Below are 15,758 nucleotides of genomic sequence, written 5' to 3'. Positions count from 1 at the left end.
TTATTACACTCGAATTTAGTAATTATGCAAAAAATTTTTCAGGTCAAAATAATTTTAAAAATTTTTAGTTAGGAGGGGGGCATGTGGGGGGCTTGAAATTAATATAAAATTTATGGACAATTACTATAATATCGAAAAATCAATTCGTCGGTAAGTTGTTGAGATCACCACGTTTAGATGTTACTTTTAAAATGTTTAAATCACACTCTAGTCTACCATTTCAGAATATTTTCCTCATTCTTATGATATTGACTAAAAACATCAACCTTTCCTAAGATATATAAAAATAAATAGATAAAAATATTACATCAAGAATTAATTTTTTTTAAGAAATAGGATGTTTATGATTTAGAAGATGTTTGGTTCATTACCTGATTGAATAGAGATTTATATAATACAAATAGCTTCCAAATTAAAGCAGGTCTCCTTTTATTTCAAAAAGTTTAATTTATGGGCTGAAAATATAAAGAATTAATGCCTATGCTTGAATTAAGCCTGAAGATTACCAATTGTTTATATCTGATGATAAAACCAAACATTTAGTTTGTTAAAAATATAAAGAATTATTAACATTGCTACAATTAACATGTTTTTAATTTATCTGATAAAAATTGCTTAAAATTTAGTTTATATGATAAAAACATAAAGAATTATATCCTGAACTTAAATTTATTTCTTTAAAATTGATTGTAAATAAAATGTGGGCAAGATGTTTATCTAAATATATGTTCGTTTTAATATCTTCGTGAAATTCTATTGATTCGTTATGGCCTATGAAAAAAGTTTTTTTCTTAATGATAGGCATATGGCGTTAAATTATCATTTCCCTTGATTTACTATTTCCCATTTATTAAAAAATAAAAAGAGCTTTAAAATATATTATAAATAACCCCTTTCATGAAAATATATAAATATTTTTTGATAGGAAAAATAAAGTATACTTTATATGTTACTTTCTAAGGATGTTATATAAAAGCGTTCGCAATATGTGTGCAAATCGAATTTATTTTCAATAAAAGGCTTTGAGTAATTTTATATCAGCTGAATTTCTGTTTCGGTAAATATAATGTCAAAATGAGACATTCATTTTCGATATGGACAATACACCTTTGAGTATTACACAGATCTATATACAAAGAGATTACCAAGAGGGAACGATATGCAAATTTAAAAATAAATTTCCACCGGAGTTAGAGGGAAAGGTTATATATTAGTTATAAATTGTTTTATATTGATAAAAGATTGATAAACAATATTTCGAAGATACAATTAATACACTCAATGAAATGTATAGAGAAGCAGAAAAATTCGGACCTAGAACATTTATTGAAGGGTGTTTGGGTTGTATGACTGCATATTTATCTTATATTTTTATTGACACTACCTGTGAAAAGGTATAAAATACAAAAATGTATATTATGTAATTTTATCTTTCCTAAAAAGTATTTAAAGAAAATACGAAAATATATACATGAGCAGAATGAAAGTATATACATTCCAAAAGGCTTATATTTAACAGACCCTTTAGAGAAAGGATTGCGTGTGGTAATTTTAACAAAAATTTTGATACTTTTATAATTTAAATAGTTAGAAATATCAATATATGAACCAACATCACAACATTTATCAGCTTGATCTATTTGCTTATATATGATTTATTTTGATATATATTTTATATGCCATTGTAATTAGTTAATAAATAATTTGCCTTTAAAAATAGTAATATATTAGAATTAAGTAAATTTTGAAAATTTATCAAGAATACAATTTGAAGTTTATGTAAATATATCAATTGATAATTTTAAATATTGGATTGGGGTTGATATATTTACTTGGGCTGTTATTTTCATTGTTTTCATGCAATTTATCATTATATATAAAAATATAATTTATAATATTTTTTATTTTATATATAATTTACTAATAATAAAAAATAACAAAATCAAAATTAAATTTATTTGTAATTTCAAAAAAATCAAATAATTTTAAAAGAAAAAGTATTTTAAAATATAATTTGAAAGCTAAAACTTTTTTGTAATTTTATGAAAATTGTAAAAAGAAATAGAAATGATGAATGAAAATTGGATATTGAATTTATTGAAAATAATATGCCTTATTTTGGTATTCTTTAATCTTTTATTTGCGTGTACTCTCTTTTTTACATCATAATGATTAATAAACTAATTTAGGGCATTACTATAATATCGCCATTGGAAACTACACACTCCCTATAAAAAAAAGTTATTTAAATAATTTAAATATAGAATCATGTTTAGCTTCATAAGATGATTTAGAAAATGTTTTTTAAAAAAAAATAGTAACATAATAAAATTTTTAAAAAATAATCTTTTTACATGAATTTATAAAAAAATGAAAACAGAATCATATATAGCTCATTTAGAAAATGTTAATATTAAGTTTATAAATTTTTTATAACTTAATGGGACTTTTGAAACAATTTTTCTTTTTTTTTGACTAAATTATGTGTTCTTCGTAAATATACATTATTTTTTAAAAAAATGAATGCAAACTCATGTTCAAGCTCTTCTAGGGGATTCAGAAAATGGTAGTATTCATTTTTTATTTTTCACTAAAATACTCGTTCTCGGTAAATATAACCTGTTTATGCAGAATCATATTTATCTTATCAAAATGGGATCTAGTGTCATTGTAATTAATTTTTTCCAATCCTGCTATCAATCCATCCGAGCCCTCGTATTATAAAGGGAATCCCGAACATATCTAGCATATTTTCAGAAAAATTTGAGGAGCTATAATAATTTTTGTTTTTAACAATTTTTATCTCGATTTTCTCAAAGAAAGCTGATTTAAAAATTTTAACAATATATTTTAATTAATATACCCCCTTAATTAATAACTTAAAAGATTATTGTTAGTTAATACCAGATACAGTGATAAAATCAATTTTTAATTTTTTTTTTATTTGTATTGAAACTGCCTCTTATAATATTAATTTTTAAAAATCGGCCCTAAGCCCGGCCCGGGCAGGGCCGGGCCGTATTTTAAATTTTTTAAATATACCCGGGCCGGACCTAAAAAAATTTTTTTTAAACATATCCGGGCCAGGCCTAAAAAATATTTTTTTAAATATATCCGGGCCGGGCCGGGCTTAAGATTGTTAACCGGGCCGGGCCTTAATATTTTTTATAAAAATTTTTACATTATGAGTCAATGGTTATAAGATTATATTATATTATAGTTATGATTAATATAATATTGGGTGATGGTTAACACTACCTAACAACCCACAGATCGATCTAATTATTAATTTCCTGCAAATTTATTCAAAGTATTAATATATTTTTTTATAAATCATATCTAAATTTTTACAACATATTTTACCAAAACAATAAATAAAGGAATATCTTAAATTAGCCCCAATATTCAAGTATTATTAATATATTTTTTTATAATTCATATCTAAATTTTTAGAATATATTTTACCAAAACAATCAAATAAAGGATTATCACTTCTTAAAGTTTGTAATTGATTTTACTTAATATAAAGCATTTTTTAATTGAAAAATTTGTTTTACACAAGTATCATTTTATTTCTCTTTTTCTCTGTCCCAAATTCAAGCAATTACGTATGTAGTCAGGGACAGATCGCAAAATGACGGAAAACTATATAAAAGATTATATTAAATTACAAGAGGCTCAGGAAGTAAATGAAATACCATCGACCAGTCAAATTACGACTGTTAAACAAACTGAATCGTTTTATGAATGGGGCCATGGTAATTCTGGTAATATGTCAATACCCGATGATGAATATTATAATTACATAAATAATAGATAAAACATTTAAGGTGGATAATTTGTTAGAGTAGTGGGCGGCTCATCAAAGCGAATTTCCAATTTTAGCAAAATTGGCAATTCCTGCTTTAAGTGCAAACTGTGAGCGGAATTTTTCCACTATTGGGAGAATTCTTGAAGAAGGAAGAAGTAATCTTCAACCTGAAAAGATAGATATGCTTCTCTTTCTTCATGATAATTTGTGAATTTTTAATATCTTTCTTGAGTATAGGGTTTCGTCAATCATGCTGGTTTTTTACTTACTTTGCAAACTGTCAAATATTTATTGCATTTATTATATTTACCTTGAGTCATGAAAGTTTTTAATCCAACATTTTTCATTATTTTTTTTTACAATATTATATAATACAATTATCTTCTTTTGTTAAAAATTTATATTATAAAATAAATTATATTAATATTGTGCAATTAGATTATATTTTCAAAATACTATTTATTATACATGCATTTTTTTAAATAGCGATATTTTTATTTTATAAATTAAATAGTAAATTAAATACAATATATTATATTCTCAAAATATTTTCCATTTTTATAAATTAAATAAGTTTTATTTTTTTTAAATGCAATATAAAATATAGTATATGCTCAAAATATTATTACCATTTTTATGAATATTAGTTTTATTTTTATAAATGCAATATATAATATAGTATATACTCAAAATATCCATTTTTATAAATAACAGTTTTATAATTTTTATAAATTCAATATAATATTCTCAAAATATTCGCTTTTTACATGTATTTTTTAAATAATAAGCAATAATACTCGCTGAAAAATATGGTAAAATACCTCATAGGTGAATTTTTGTATATACCAGGTCGAATATAATTTTAAAAAATTCCGAGCCGGGCCTGAAATTTTTTTTTTGAAAAATATCCGGGCCGGGCCTTAAATTTTTAAATCCGGGCCGGGCCGTAAAATTTTTTTTTTAAATATCCGGGCCGGGCTTGGCCTAAAAAATTTAAAACCGGGCCGGGCCGTGCAAATGGTACCTCTGCAGGTCTCTGGTCTAGATGGTATAAACCTGTCTTGTCATTCCGATAGTTCTGAGTTCGATTCAAGTCAACTTTGTGGTTTAGGGGGATTATATATGATAGATTAGAAGCGAACGCGTAATTCCAGTAATCAAATATATTTAAAAAATGGAAGATATTTTTTTAATCTATAATTAGCAAATTAGGAAAAAATTGCAATATGCTTGATAGTATTACTAACCTTTTAAAAAAAGCCTTCTATTTACAAAGATTTTAAATACAAACTTTTATTTTAAACATCCGGTTATATAATAGTTTTGTTACGAGTTACTTTGTGAAACATTACCAATTATTCTCATATTTCTAATAAAACATAGTTATACATGTTAATATATAGAAATTATTTTAAACAAAGATACACTAATAGGCAATTATTATATGCTAAAATAGCTAGAGCAAATTTTAAAAATAGTTTATACAATATAAAATACTTGAAGCTTTATTTCGGTTTTAGGATTAAATCCTAAACTTTGTTTTTGATTAATCAATGTAAAAATTTAATTAATGGTGTATTTTGAAATGTTTATATTTTTTTTAAAAAAAATATCCGATTATTATAAAATTTTATGTTATATATGATCTAAAATCTAGTAATTATATTTTTTTATATTTAAAATGAATCCATATATTGCATCCTTGGCATCCAATCCAACCAATGCCATATTGGATTTTATCTGTCTTTTGCACACCTTATATATAGATATATTCTATATATAATTTATTTTTAAAATTAGAATAAATATATTAAACATTGTCAATTACTAAACATCTTAAAGTTGTCGTTTTAATTTATATATATTTTTGAATAGAAACCAAGCATATTTAGATACAACTTTTAGAATTTTCTCCTGATATATATTATATAAAATCTTTGTTTGCGTTATTAAGTGACGCAAATCACACACATTTATTATACCTTTAAAAGATTATTAAAATATCAATATAATAAAAAATATATATACAACATACGATATTACTGTGAAAAATAATTTTTGAAATACATAAATATGGATGCGAGTCAAAAAATAATCGTATTGCTTAAATAACAAAAATTTATAAAAAAAAATATATATTGTAATGTTAATTTTAAAAAAAAATTTTTTTTTATACACTACGCAAATTTTTGAAGATAATTAATTTTTAAAATAATTAAAATTTTGGTAGAATTTTTGTAACAAAAATATGATTTATTATTTCACTAGTTTTCGTAGGAGTCTTACTTTTAATAAAATGCATATTTATAAGAATATTATTTATAAAGTTTTTAATTCGAAGTTTAATAAATTGGATGTGACCAAGAGTGTGGTTACAGCTTTAATTTTTTTTTTATACTATATATTAAAGATCTGCAGAAGTAGGACCGGCCCGGCCAGAACGGGCTTCGGGGTGGGCTTAAATTTGGGCCGGGTAGGGTCGGGCCTTAGAATTTTTTTAAAATTTATCTAAACTTATCAATTTTATAATGAATTTTTTATGTAAAATAAAAATATTTGAATTTATTTATAGAAATCAGATGCCATATAACATATGTCTTTTATTTTGAGTGATTATAAAAATTAATTTCTATATTTAAATAAATTCGGGCCGGGTCGAGTTTATAAAATTAGGCCCGATACAGATCACTACTGTATATATCATTAATTTTTGTTCAACAATTAGTTAAGAAAATTAAGAAGAAATATTTTGTAAATAAAATGAGTAAGTTAGATGATCCAAATTTTCTGCTTGTAATTTCTATAGCATCTGCCAAGTCTTTAGATTTTTCTGAATATATAAAAAATAGTTTGAACTTGATTTTACTTGAGCTTAAAAATTCAAGTAGTGAGAAAATAGATGATTCCAGCGGGAATAATCTAATGAAAGGTTTAGATACAGGGTATCTAATTTTTCCGAAAGTGTATGTATATCGAAAGATATAAATGTTAATTTAAATTCACTTGCGAGTGAAATTAGAAAAGCAAAAATCTGAGGTTGTGGTTGATAAACCTGTGAAGATTATAAAAAGTAATAGTGTCACTAATAATGTTGAACAAAGTGAAAATGAATATTTAATTATGTGAGATCAGAGAAATTAAATAAAAGTTGAAGAACCTTTCTAAAGAAATATATACTATTAGAAATAAAAATAATAATTTTATTGAAAATTGTGATATTTGTGGCCGAAAAGGTCATAGAGAAAAAAAAAATTGTTTTTCGCGTAACGCTCATGCAAAAATAAGTGATAAAAATGATATGGTTTGTCATCGATGCGGCTTTTTAGGTCATATAAAAAGAAATTGCATGGTGAAAGAAGTAAATTTTAAAAATTATTTTCCAAAGAGACCACCAATATTGATAAATCCGGTAGTAACATAAAAAAATCCAATTATTTCAGATCTAAGTGTAATATATATGGATAGTACTCGAATGTGCTTCAAATGTGGAAATGGGTCATATTGCTATGAATTGTATTCAAGAGTGGTTTGTAGTTGACTATATGAATTGCGAATTAATCACATAAAAATCGAGAAATCATATATTTATAATAATAAAATTTTTAACACTTGTAGTGGTTGAAAAAATTTGAATATATTTAATAAAAAAAGACAATTATCATTTGTAAAATAAATTTTAACGAGCTGGAGTGTTGGAAATTTTTTATTGTCATTTATATGAAATAAAATATCTTTAAATTGATTAGTAATTTGAATAAAATGAATTATTATAATAGGAAACGTGAGAAATACTGTCGTAAATGTTGTATATTGTTTTTTTTATATATACATGTCAATCATTGATAATTAGCTTTTAAAAATAGAGATATTTTCTTTATAAAAAAAGAAATAGATATATTTATGATTCATTATTTTTTTTGTAGGAAAATGATTATTATGTTTTTGAATAAAAGATTTGAAAAACTATTTTTGTATAATAAAAATTGCCAGGTTATTTAGAGTGTGAATTTTTAGTAAGTATATCTTTTATTTGTGGATCTTGGCCAATTTAGTTATTTTTTTCTTTATATTGTTCACGGTTTCTACTTTTCTGGTTTTGTTTTAGTACGGTTTCTATTATTTTGGTTTTGTTTTAGTGGTGCCGTGACCAGATCGTTGCCTAGGAGTTATTCGGTTTAGAAGGTGAAAAAAATTTTTTTAATTATATAATTTTCTTGAATTTTTTTGTGACTGCGCATTTGTATTAACCATTATACGATTTTGCTAGTGGAGTTTTTATTTAAGGTGCTGTATTAATATTTTCTACAAATATTTAGAGTATTTGTAATTGAGTATTAGTATTGATTAAAAGATTCATGACCAAATGGTTCATTTTTTTAGGTATCATGATGATTATAGTGTGGCTGCTAAGATTTCATTATATAAGAATTTGGGTCTTAAAGTTTTGTATAAAAATTTTGATGAATTGGATTTAATTAAGCAGGGCATGGTAATTGGGATATTGGTAATAATTTATATATTGGTCATTATGGCGAAATATTTGATAAAAAGGGGTACTGCGGTACTGGCAGGCATGTATTGCAGTTGGAAGAAGGACATTGCGGTGTCAGATATTTATAAAAAAAAATGGCGGAAACGTATTTTAATTTAATATTGGATATTTATGGGAAGAAAATAGCAGATTTGGAAAGTAATCTAAAAGATGTTTTAGAAGAAATCAAGGCTGGAAATGTTGGGGAGAGGTCAGTTAGGATCCTCCTGGAAATAAAAGAAATCCATCAATGCGTTGATAAGGGAAAGCAAAAATCCGGTTAAGAGTCAGGTGGGTGATAAAAATATTAATAGAAAATTTAATGATTACGAGGAAAATAAGGAATTGTCGGGAAATAAAAGATTTGTGGAAATGATCATTTGCAATCGGTGTGAATGGAGAGGACATAAAAGGGATACCGGCGTGGTACCCGAGCGAGGTTTAAAGATGGATTTTTGTTAAAGAAATCTGAGGTTGTAAATGCCAGTGTAAAAGTTGTTCGGGTGAATGAATCTCAAATATGTTTTAAATGTCGTAGGCCGGGTCATGTGGCCATGCGATGCAATGAAATACCTCAAAATTCGCGGTGACTATATGATGGCAGAGTTAATCATATAGGGGTCGGGAGACCGAGGTATCGAGAAAATTGTTAATATGATAATGGAAAACTTGATAATGGTAATGATAAAATGAAAGGGAGTGTTTTTTCCCTTAATTCTCATAAAAAAAATATTAATGGTTTCAAATGGGAACAATATCCTGTGAATATTGTCCGATATTTGAATAGAAGGGATGTCAGGAGTTTTCGGTGGGAAAAATGTCCCAAAAATCTTGTGAAAAGAAATATGATTGTCAGTAAAAAATATCTAAATTCCGAGTTTAATTTAGGAGATAATATTAATTCTAATAAAATGGTTATTTCAGGTGGAATAAGCATTGATCCTCCTACTAAAGTGTATGATATTTTAGTGACGGAGATCTTAAATGGACAATGTTTGTGTCCGAAGGTTAATTTGAAGATTGGCAATAAGGATATAGATATGTTATTTGATACGGGGGCTAGCATTTCGATTATGTCTAGCAAAAATTTTTATAAGTATTGGCCTGGAGAAACACTTGAGAAAGAGTCCATGTGTGTCAGACAATTTGATGGGTCTGAAATGGTGGTTTTTAGGAAAAAATAAATTGGGGGTGCAGCTTAACGATACTATGTTTTTCCTTGATTTATGGGTAGTAAAGGAAAATGTTGAGACTATTATGGGTTGGGATTGGATTACCAAGCTTGGTCCTCCTAATAATTATTGGAATATTTTTAATATTAATGGTAGTGTAATAACTGATGTTGAAGAGAATGTAAATTTGGATAATACCGGTAATAAAATTTGTGAAATTTCGGAGTAGATGATAAAGAAATCGAGTAAGTCGGATTTTGATGATGAGATAAATGAGAAGCAAATTATGGCCGGGGGAATAAATGAATGGAATACCGTGAACAGTGCTATTCCCATTTTAGTTAGACAATATGGTATAATTTTTGAAGAAAAATCGGGATGCTTAAATGATTATCAGGTGGATGTTCAACTTAGAGAGGGTTTTTCGCCGATTTTTTTGACTTGTAGAATGGTTCCTTTTGAATGGGAAAAGGAAATTGACGAGGAGTTAGATCATTGGGTTAAGGATGGTATCATCATTCCTGTGGAATATAGTGATTGGGCTACTCCTTTGGTTCCGGTTAAAAAATCAAATGGTAAATTGAGGCTCTGCGCTGATTTCAGGGTCACGGTAAATCGATGGGTAGTGGAGGTAAAATATCCGTTGCCTCGGATTGAAGAGATTTTGGCTCAGTTAAAGGGGGCTAAATATTTTTCAAAGGTTGATTTTTCTTCAGCGTATTCACAGTTACCATTCAAGGAAAAAATTCGTAAATTATTGACGATAACGACGTTAAAGGGGTTATTTGCTTTTTGTAGATTACCGTTTGAGTTGAGTGTATCGGCGCCGATTTTTCAACGGACCATGGCGTCAGTTTTTTAAGGATTGTAAGGAGTGTTTTATTATATGGATGATGTGTTAATTACCGGCGTGACGCCGGAGCAGCATAATCAACGTTTGGAGGAAGTGTTTAGGAGAATTTGTGACAAAGGCTTGAGAGCCAGTAAGGAGAAAAGTGTTCTGGGGGTAATGGAAGTTGAATATTTGGGTCATCGAATTAATGGAATTGAGGTAAAACCTTTGGATAAAAATTTGAGAAATATATCGAACATGAAACGGCCCGACAATAAGGCCGAGTTGCAGTCTTTTTTGGGTATGGTCAATTATTACCATAGGTTTGTGGAAGATTTTGCAAAGGTCGCGGCGCCGTTATATGATTTATTGAAAAAAGGAATTCATTTTGAGTGGAAGGATGTACAGCAAATTGCTTTTGAAATTTTAAAGGAAAAAATTGGAAAGGAGCCGGTTTTGGTGTGATTTGATAATGAATTGGAAATTGTTTTGGCGGTGGATGCTTCAAATAAGGGAGTTGGTGGGGCGTTATTACAGATAATAGAGAGCTTGGAGAGACCCGTGTTGTTTTTCTCGCGTGTTTTTCGGGAGGTGTAGACCAGGTATTCTGTGATTGAACAGGAGGCCCTGGCAGTGATTTTTGGTTTGACAAAATGCCGTGAGTATTTGATTGGTAAAAGATTTGTAATTTTTACTGATCACAAACCGTTAATTCACTTATTCCGGAAGAACAATCGGGAGTTAATGATGTCTCTCCGGTTACAACGTTGGTTGTTGTTGGTGGACAGCTCTAACGTGGAGATCCTATCGTCGGGGTAAAGAGAATTGTTTGCCTGATATTTTGTCCCGATTAGGATTAAATGAAGGAAATGACTAAGGGAATAATGATAAGGTTCGGGACAATGAGAAAGCATTGGTGTGTTCGCTTTCGCATATGCTCCGAGGAGGTCCTACCAACTGGGAAGAACTTAAAGTCAGTACTTTAAAAGATAAAGAGCTGAGTCAAATAAAATTATATTTAACGGGGAAAAAACCGTGGGAAAATAATGGTAAAAATTTTAAAAAGATTGAAAGGGAATTGTCAATTGTTGATGATTGTGTAATGAGGGCAAATAGAGCAGTAATTCCTTATAAATTACGTGGCAAAATTTTGAATTTATTACATGCGGGACATCAAGGTAGGGAAAGGATGAAATCTTGGGCGAGGGAGTATGTTTGGTGGCCAGGTATGGGCAAGGATATCGAAAAAATTACAATGAAATGCGTTCCTTGTAATACTTGTGCAGCTATGCTCCGTAAGGAGGTAGGTCAGGTTTGGCCCCGGGCAAAGAAACCTTGGGAGCGTCTTCACATATATTTCTTTGATCTGGATAAAAGGGCGTATTTTCTATTGGTTGATTAGTATTCAAAATGGGTGGAATACACCGAGGTTAATGGGCATACCACCAGAATAGTGATTAGGAAATTACGGGAATTGTATGCCAGATTCGGTTTGCCAGATACCATTGTTTCTGACGGGGGACCAGCATTCGTGAGCGATGAATTCAAGCAGTTTTGTGTGGAGTCACAGACTCGGCATATTTTGACGCCGCCTTATCATCCCAGCTCGAATGGGCAGGCTGAGAGAATGGTAGCCGTCGTTAAGAATTGGCTAAGGAAATCAGTAAATTATAAGGATGGAGCGTACTTAGCTCAGTTGTATTATCTTAACTCGCGAAATCGGGAGGGAATGAGTCCTACGGAATTGTTCCTTCGTCGGAGGACTAGTTTGCCGTTGGATTTTTTAAAAATAAAGGACAAAGGAAATGTAGTTCTGGAAGACATGAAATTTAAATTCGGTGTTGGGGAAAAGGTATGGACCCGCCTGTTTGATGGGAGGGGCAGAAAAGTCAAGGGCATTGTCAGTGAAAATAAAGGCTCGAAGTTGAGTTTGATTCAGTTGGAAATGGGCGGCACGGTGATGCGCCATAATGATCATGTCCGATTTAGAGGGTAGTTTGGAGGGAATGAAAAGTAGAATTTAGATAGGTATAATGTAAAAAAAAAAATAATAATAAAAATGGGAGTTCAACCCGAAGGTTTAGACTCACCTTAGAGCAGCGGTAAAAGATATTTATGAAAAGATAAAGCATAAAGGGGAATTAAAATGTATGTGAACTGTTGGTAACATTTTGTTTTGGTTTATTTATTATTACACGAGGGCAGTAAGATATATTGATATAAAATGCAAGGGTATTGGTTTTAATTCTTTCATGTTCGTAATGAGAAAAGTTGGTGTTCATTGAGGTTACCAGTTGTTAGTCATAAATAAGAGTTAAAATGTAATGTAAGATTAAAATGGAAATTTGAGGTACATTATATTGTTAATGGTTAAAGGGGAATCGTGTATTGAGTTATAGAAACCGTTTTGATATTTTTATTACATATTTGTGGTTGTTTTTCATCTTTGGCAGGTCGCCGGAAGAAAATGAAAGGAAAGGAATATTTTTGATAATGTGAGATAAGAGAGTGCACGTGTTTTTTTTTTAAAAATTATATATTTTTAATGTTGTTTAGTAATTAATAAAAAGTGGAATAAAGGTTGGATATGCGGTGGAAGGTTTGTTGTAAAGGGAAGATAAAAACATTTTTTTTAATATGTTTTTGTGTGTTATAAGTTAAGAAATATGTTGCGGTATATTTGATTTTTTTTTTTTAATTTTTTCTCTCTCTTCGTTTTTTCCCCCTTATTGTATATTATAATGGTCTATTTATTCTCAGTCAGGCCGTAAAAGGGAATTTCAAGTGTTGTTAATTAAAAAAAATAAAAAGGGAGTGAGGTTAGTGTAGTGAAGGTCACGGTCCAGTCTTTGGTCCAGACTGGACCGATACCCTCGGACCGGACCACGGTCCTTAAGAAAAAGATCGATCCAGACCGTGGTCCTAAATAAAAAGACCGGTCCTGGACCGGTCTTATTTGTTTAAAAAACATATTTTTTAACCTAATTTGATTTGTTTTATCATTTTATTAAATATAAGAGTATTATATAAACAATAAAATTTATCCAATGGTATTGAAAAAAATGATTTTGTGCTTGTAGAGGGCATGTTAAAATTACGAGTAGATTGTGTTTTTTGAGATATTTTCATTTTCATCATTAGAAGTATATATTTTATGTTTTATCAGATGTCTGCTTAAGGTACCTAATTATTTTATTAAGAATAAGGTTAAGTAATTTTTACAATAAATTATACAGACAGTTTCTTTAAAAAAAATAGAACTATATAATAACTAAAATATTTTAATAATATTATTGCTTATTTTGATTAATTTATTGCTTAAAAAATTATAAACAATTATTTTGTTACTAGGTGCTGCTGACGATACATTAAATTTGGTACTGCAGTGAACACATACTCTATGTTTTTATTGGGACTATAAGTAAAATGTTTCTTGGACAAACTTATGGTTTTCATATTGTAAAATAAAAATTAACAAAATCTAAAATGACTCCTCTAGAAAAATATCATAAAAAAAATGTACAAAAAAATTATATTAATTGTATAGTAAAGCAAACTTAAACAATAATAAAGGACCGGTCCGGACCGCTGTCTTGACCGTAAAAAATAAAAAGACCGGTGTGGACCACGGTCCTCAAGAAAAAGATCGGTCCGGTCTAAGACCGATAGGATCGGACCGTTGACCTTCACTAGGTTAGTGGATGCCTGGTTAAGGTTATAATTACAAACTTTAATTAATAAAAATTTATATTTTTTTTAAAGTTGTTTATAAATAAATTTATATTTTTTTTTTCCTCTTCGAAATTTGTACAAGTTTATATTTTAATTTTTTTTCTCAAAGATTTGTACCAAAAATCAATTGTATAATGGAAAAAGTATCACGACTTGTTGATTTGGGGAATTTACAATAAAATAAATTAATAATTAAATTAATTCTATTTAAAAGTAAGTTGGAGAATTGTTAAGAAATTGTATTAAAAAATAAATTATAATTACATTTTAAATTTCAATAACATTTAATCCGCAAGATAGCGAATTATTATTTTACGAAAAAAATAATTATTTTTTTGTTTTACTAAATTTTTAAATCATATTATATTATTACTTATAAAGTAAGATAAATTCCATTTATTATCTATCAAAAATTGATCTTGAAACCAATTACGAATATAAATTGCAGGAACACATATGGGTTTTTATATATTACAAATGATCACATTTTAATGGTAAAATAATTATTGCCTACTTGCTATTCATATTTTTTTTTAAGATTATATTTGTACCTAGCATAAAAATATATAAAGATTTTTCCATTTTTTATGGGAAAAAATGTAATGATTCACTGATTTATTTTATATAAAATGTCAATTGTTTTATTTAATTTCGACGTATTTAGATATTTAGTAAGATTACAACCTTTGTGACCAATATTTGATATTTTTTGAGAATATTCTTTTAGATATGGGATCGAGTTAATATTATTGCGACGATTTAAACGGTGAATTTAATATCAATAATTTATAAAAGTAAAGATTGGAGGAGTGATAAGGGGGGGGGGGGTGGTATGTGAATTTTTTTGAATTTTTATTTGATTTCGAAAAGAGAAACACTATGATTTGCTATGCTGAGATATAATACTTAGGTTTTTAACCTGGATTAACATCTAATTAGAAATTGTTGGTGGGTTTAGCGTTCATGTATTTTTTTTTCCTACAAATTTATGAAATATATTTTTAAAAATACAAAAAGAAATGATACCGGATTTTTTTCTAAAAATTTTTTCGGCCCGGCCCGGATTTTTTAAAAATATATTTTATTTATTAATGCCGATTTCAAATATTTGGTTTTAAAATATATGGCCCGGCCCGGCCCGGCAGGTCTCTGATTATTATATATTTTTATTCTTTTAATATTTGATGTTTTAAATATTATTTATAAGATTATATGACCATAAATTTTTATATAAGGAGTAATAGTGCCCACAAATTGAGCTTTTCAAACGTAGCTTGCCTTGCAAACGCAAATAATGCATTCGTTTAAATTGTACACATTCACGTTTTACAATTGCGCCATTTAAAAAAAAAACGTAACTCTTTTTTATAATAATAGAAATTTTGATACCATAAAAAATGGATGTACTTCCAAAAATGTAAGAAATCTTTTAGAATATGATATTTTTTTAAAAAAAGGAATTGATATATTTATATTTTTAGGGCATGGGATGACGTTATTACCAAAAAAATTTCTAAATTATTTATAAGTTGATGAAAGGATCTGGTATCTGGGACATCCAGATCATAAGTTTCATTTTTAAAGGTATCAGAACTATCCGGGATCATCACGGGTTTTAAAGGGATCCCTTTAAAAATTCAATTTTTTAAAGGATAAAGAACTCGGTATTATTACGTTTGA

At 28.1% G+C, this 15,758-nt stretch overlaps 2 protein-coding genes across 2 annotated transcripts; both read left to right on the top strand.

Moving 5' to 3' along the window:
• The first annotated feature begins 1,013 nt into the window (after positions 1-1,013).
• LOC135926403 (golgin subfamily A member 7-like) lies at positions 1,014-1,717 on the top strand. The gene is made up of 4 exons (XM_065462268.1): positions 1,014-1,202; positions 1,242-1,394; positions 1,444-1,545; positions 1,588-1,717. The coding sequence occupies exons 1-4, from the start codon at positions 1,095-1,097 to the stop codon at positions 1,633-1,635; spliced, it is 411 nt and encodes a 136-aa protein (XP_065318340.1). The 5' UTR covers positions 1,014-1,094; the 3' UTR covers positions 1,636-1,717.
• Positions 1,718-10,400: 8,683 nt separating this feature from the next.
• LOC135926654 (uncharacterized) lies at positions 10,401-10,811 on the top strand. The gene has a single exon (XM_065462582.1). It carries the CDS (start codon positions 10,401-10,403, stop codon positions 10,809-10,811), a length of 411 nt encoding a protein of 136 aa, XP_065318654.1.
• The last annotated feature ends 4,947 nt before the right edge of the window (positions 10,812-15,758 follow it).

This window comes from Gordionus sp. m RMFG-2023, chromosome 3 (assembly GCF_954871325.1).
Source record: "Gordionus sp. m RMFG-2023 chromosome 3, tfGorSpeb1-WG-v2, whole genome shotgun sequence".
Classification (NCBI taxonomy): domain Eukaryota; kingdom Metazoa; phylum Nematomorpha; class Gordioida; order Chordodea; family Parachordodidae; genus Gordionus; species Gordionus sp. m RMFG-2023.
This window is presented reverse-complemented; position numbering and strand designations above follow the sequence as displayed.

What these genes read in the sequence shown, in the direction of transcription:
- LOC135926403 (XM_065462268.1), top strand. Translation starts at nt 1,095, where the DNA reads ATGGACAATACACCTTTGAGTATTACACAGATCTATATACAAAGAGAT. An exon ending in CACCGGAGTTAGAGGGAAAG is followed by an intron (nt 1,203 to 1,241) that starts GTTATATATTAG and finishes TATTGATAAAAG; the next exon opens with ATTGATAAACAATATTTCGA. An exon ending in TTGACACTACCTGTGAAAAG is followed by an intron (nt 1,395 to 1,443) that starts GTATAAAATACA and finishes TTTCCTAAAAAG; the next exon opens with TATTTAAAGAAAATACGAAA.
- LOC135926654 (XM_065462582.1), top strand. Translation starts at nt 10,401, where the DNA reads ATGGATGATGTGTTAATTACCGGCGTGACGCCGGAGCAGCATAATCAA.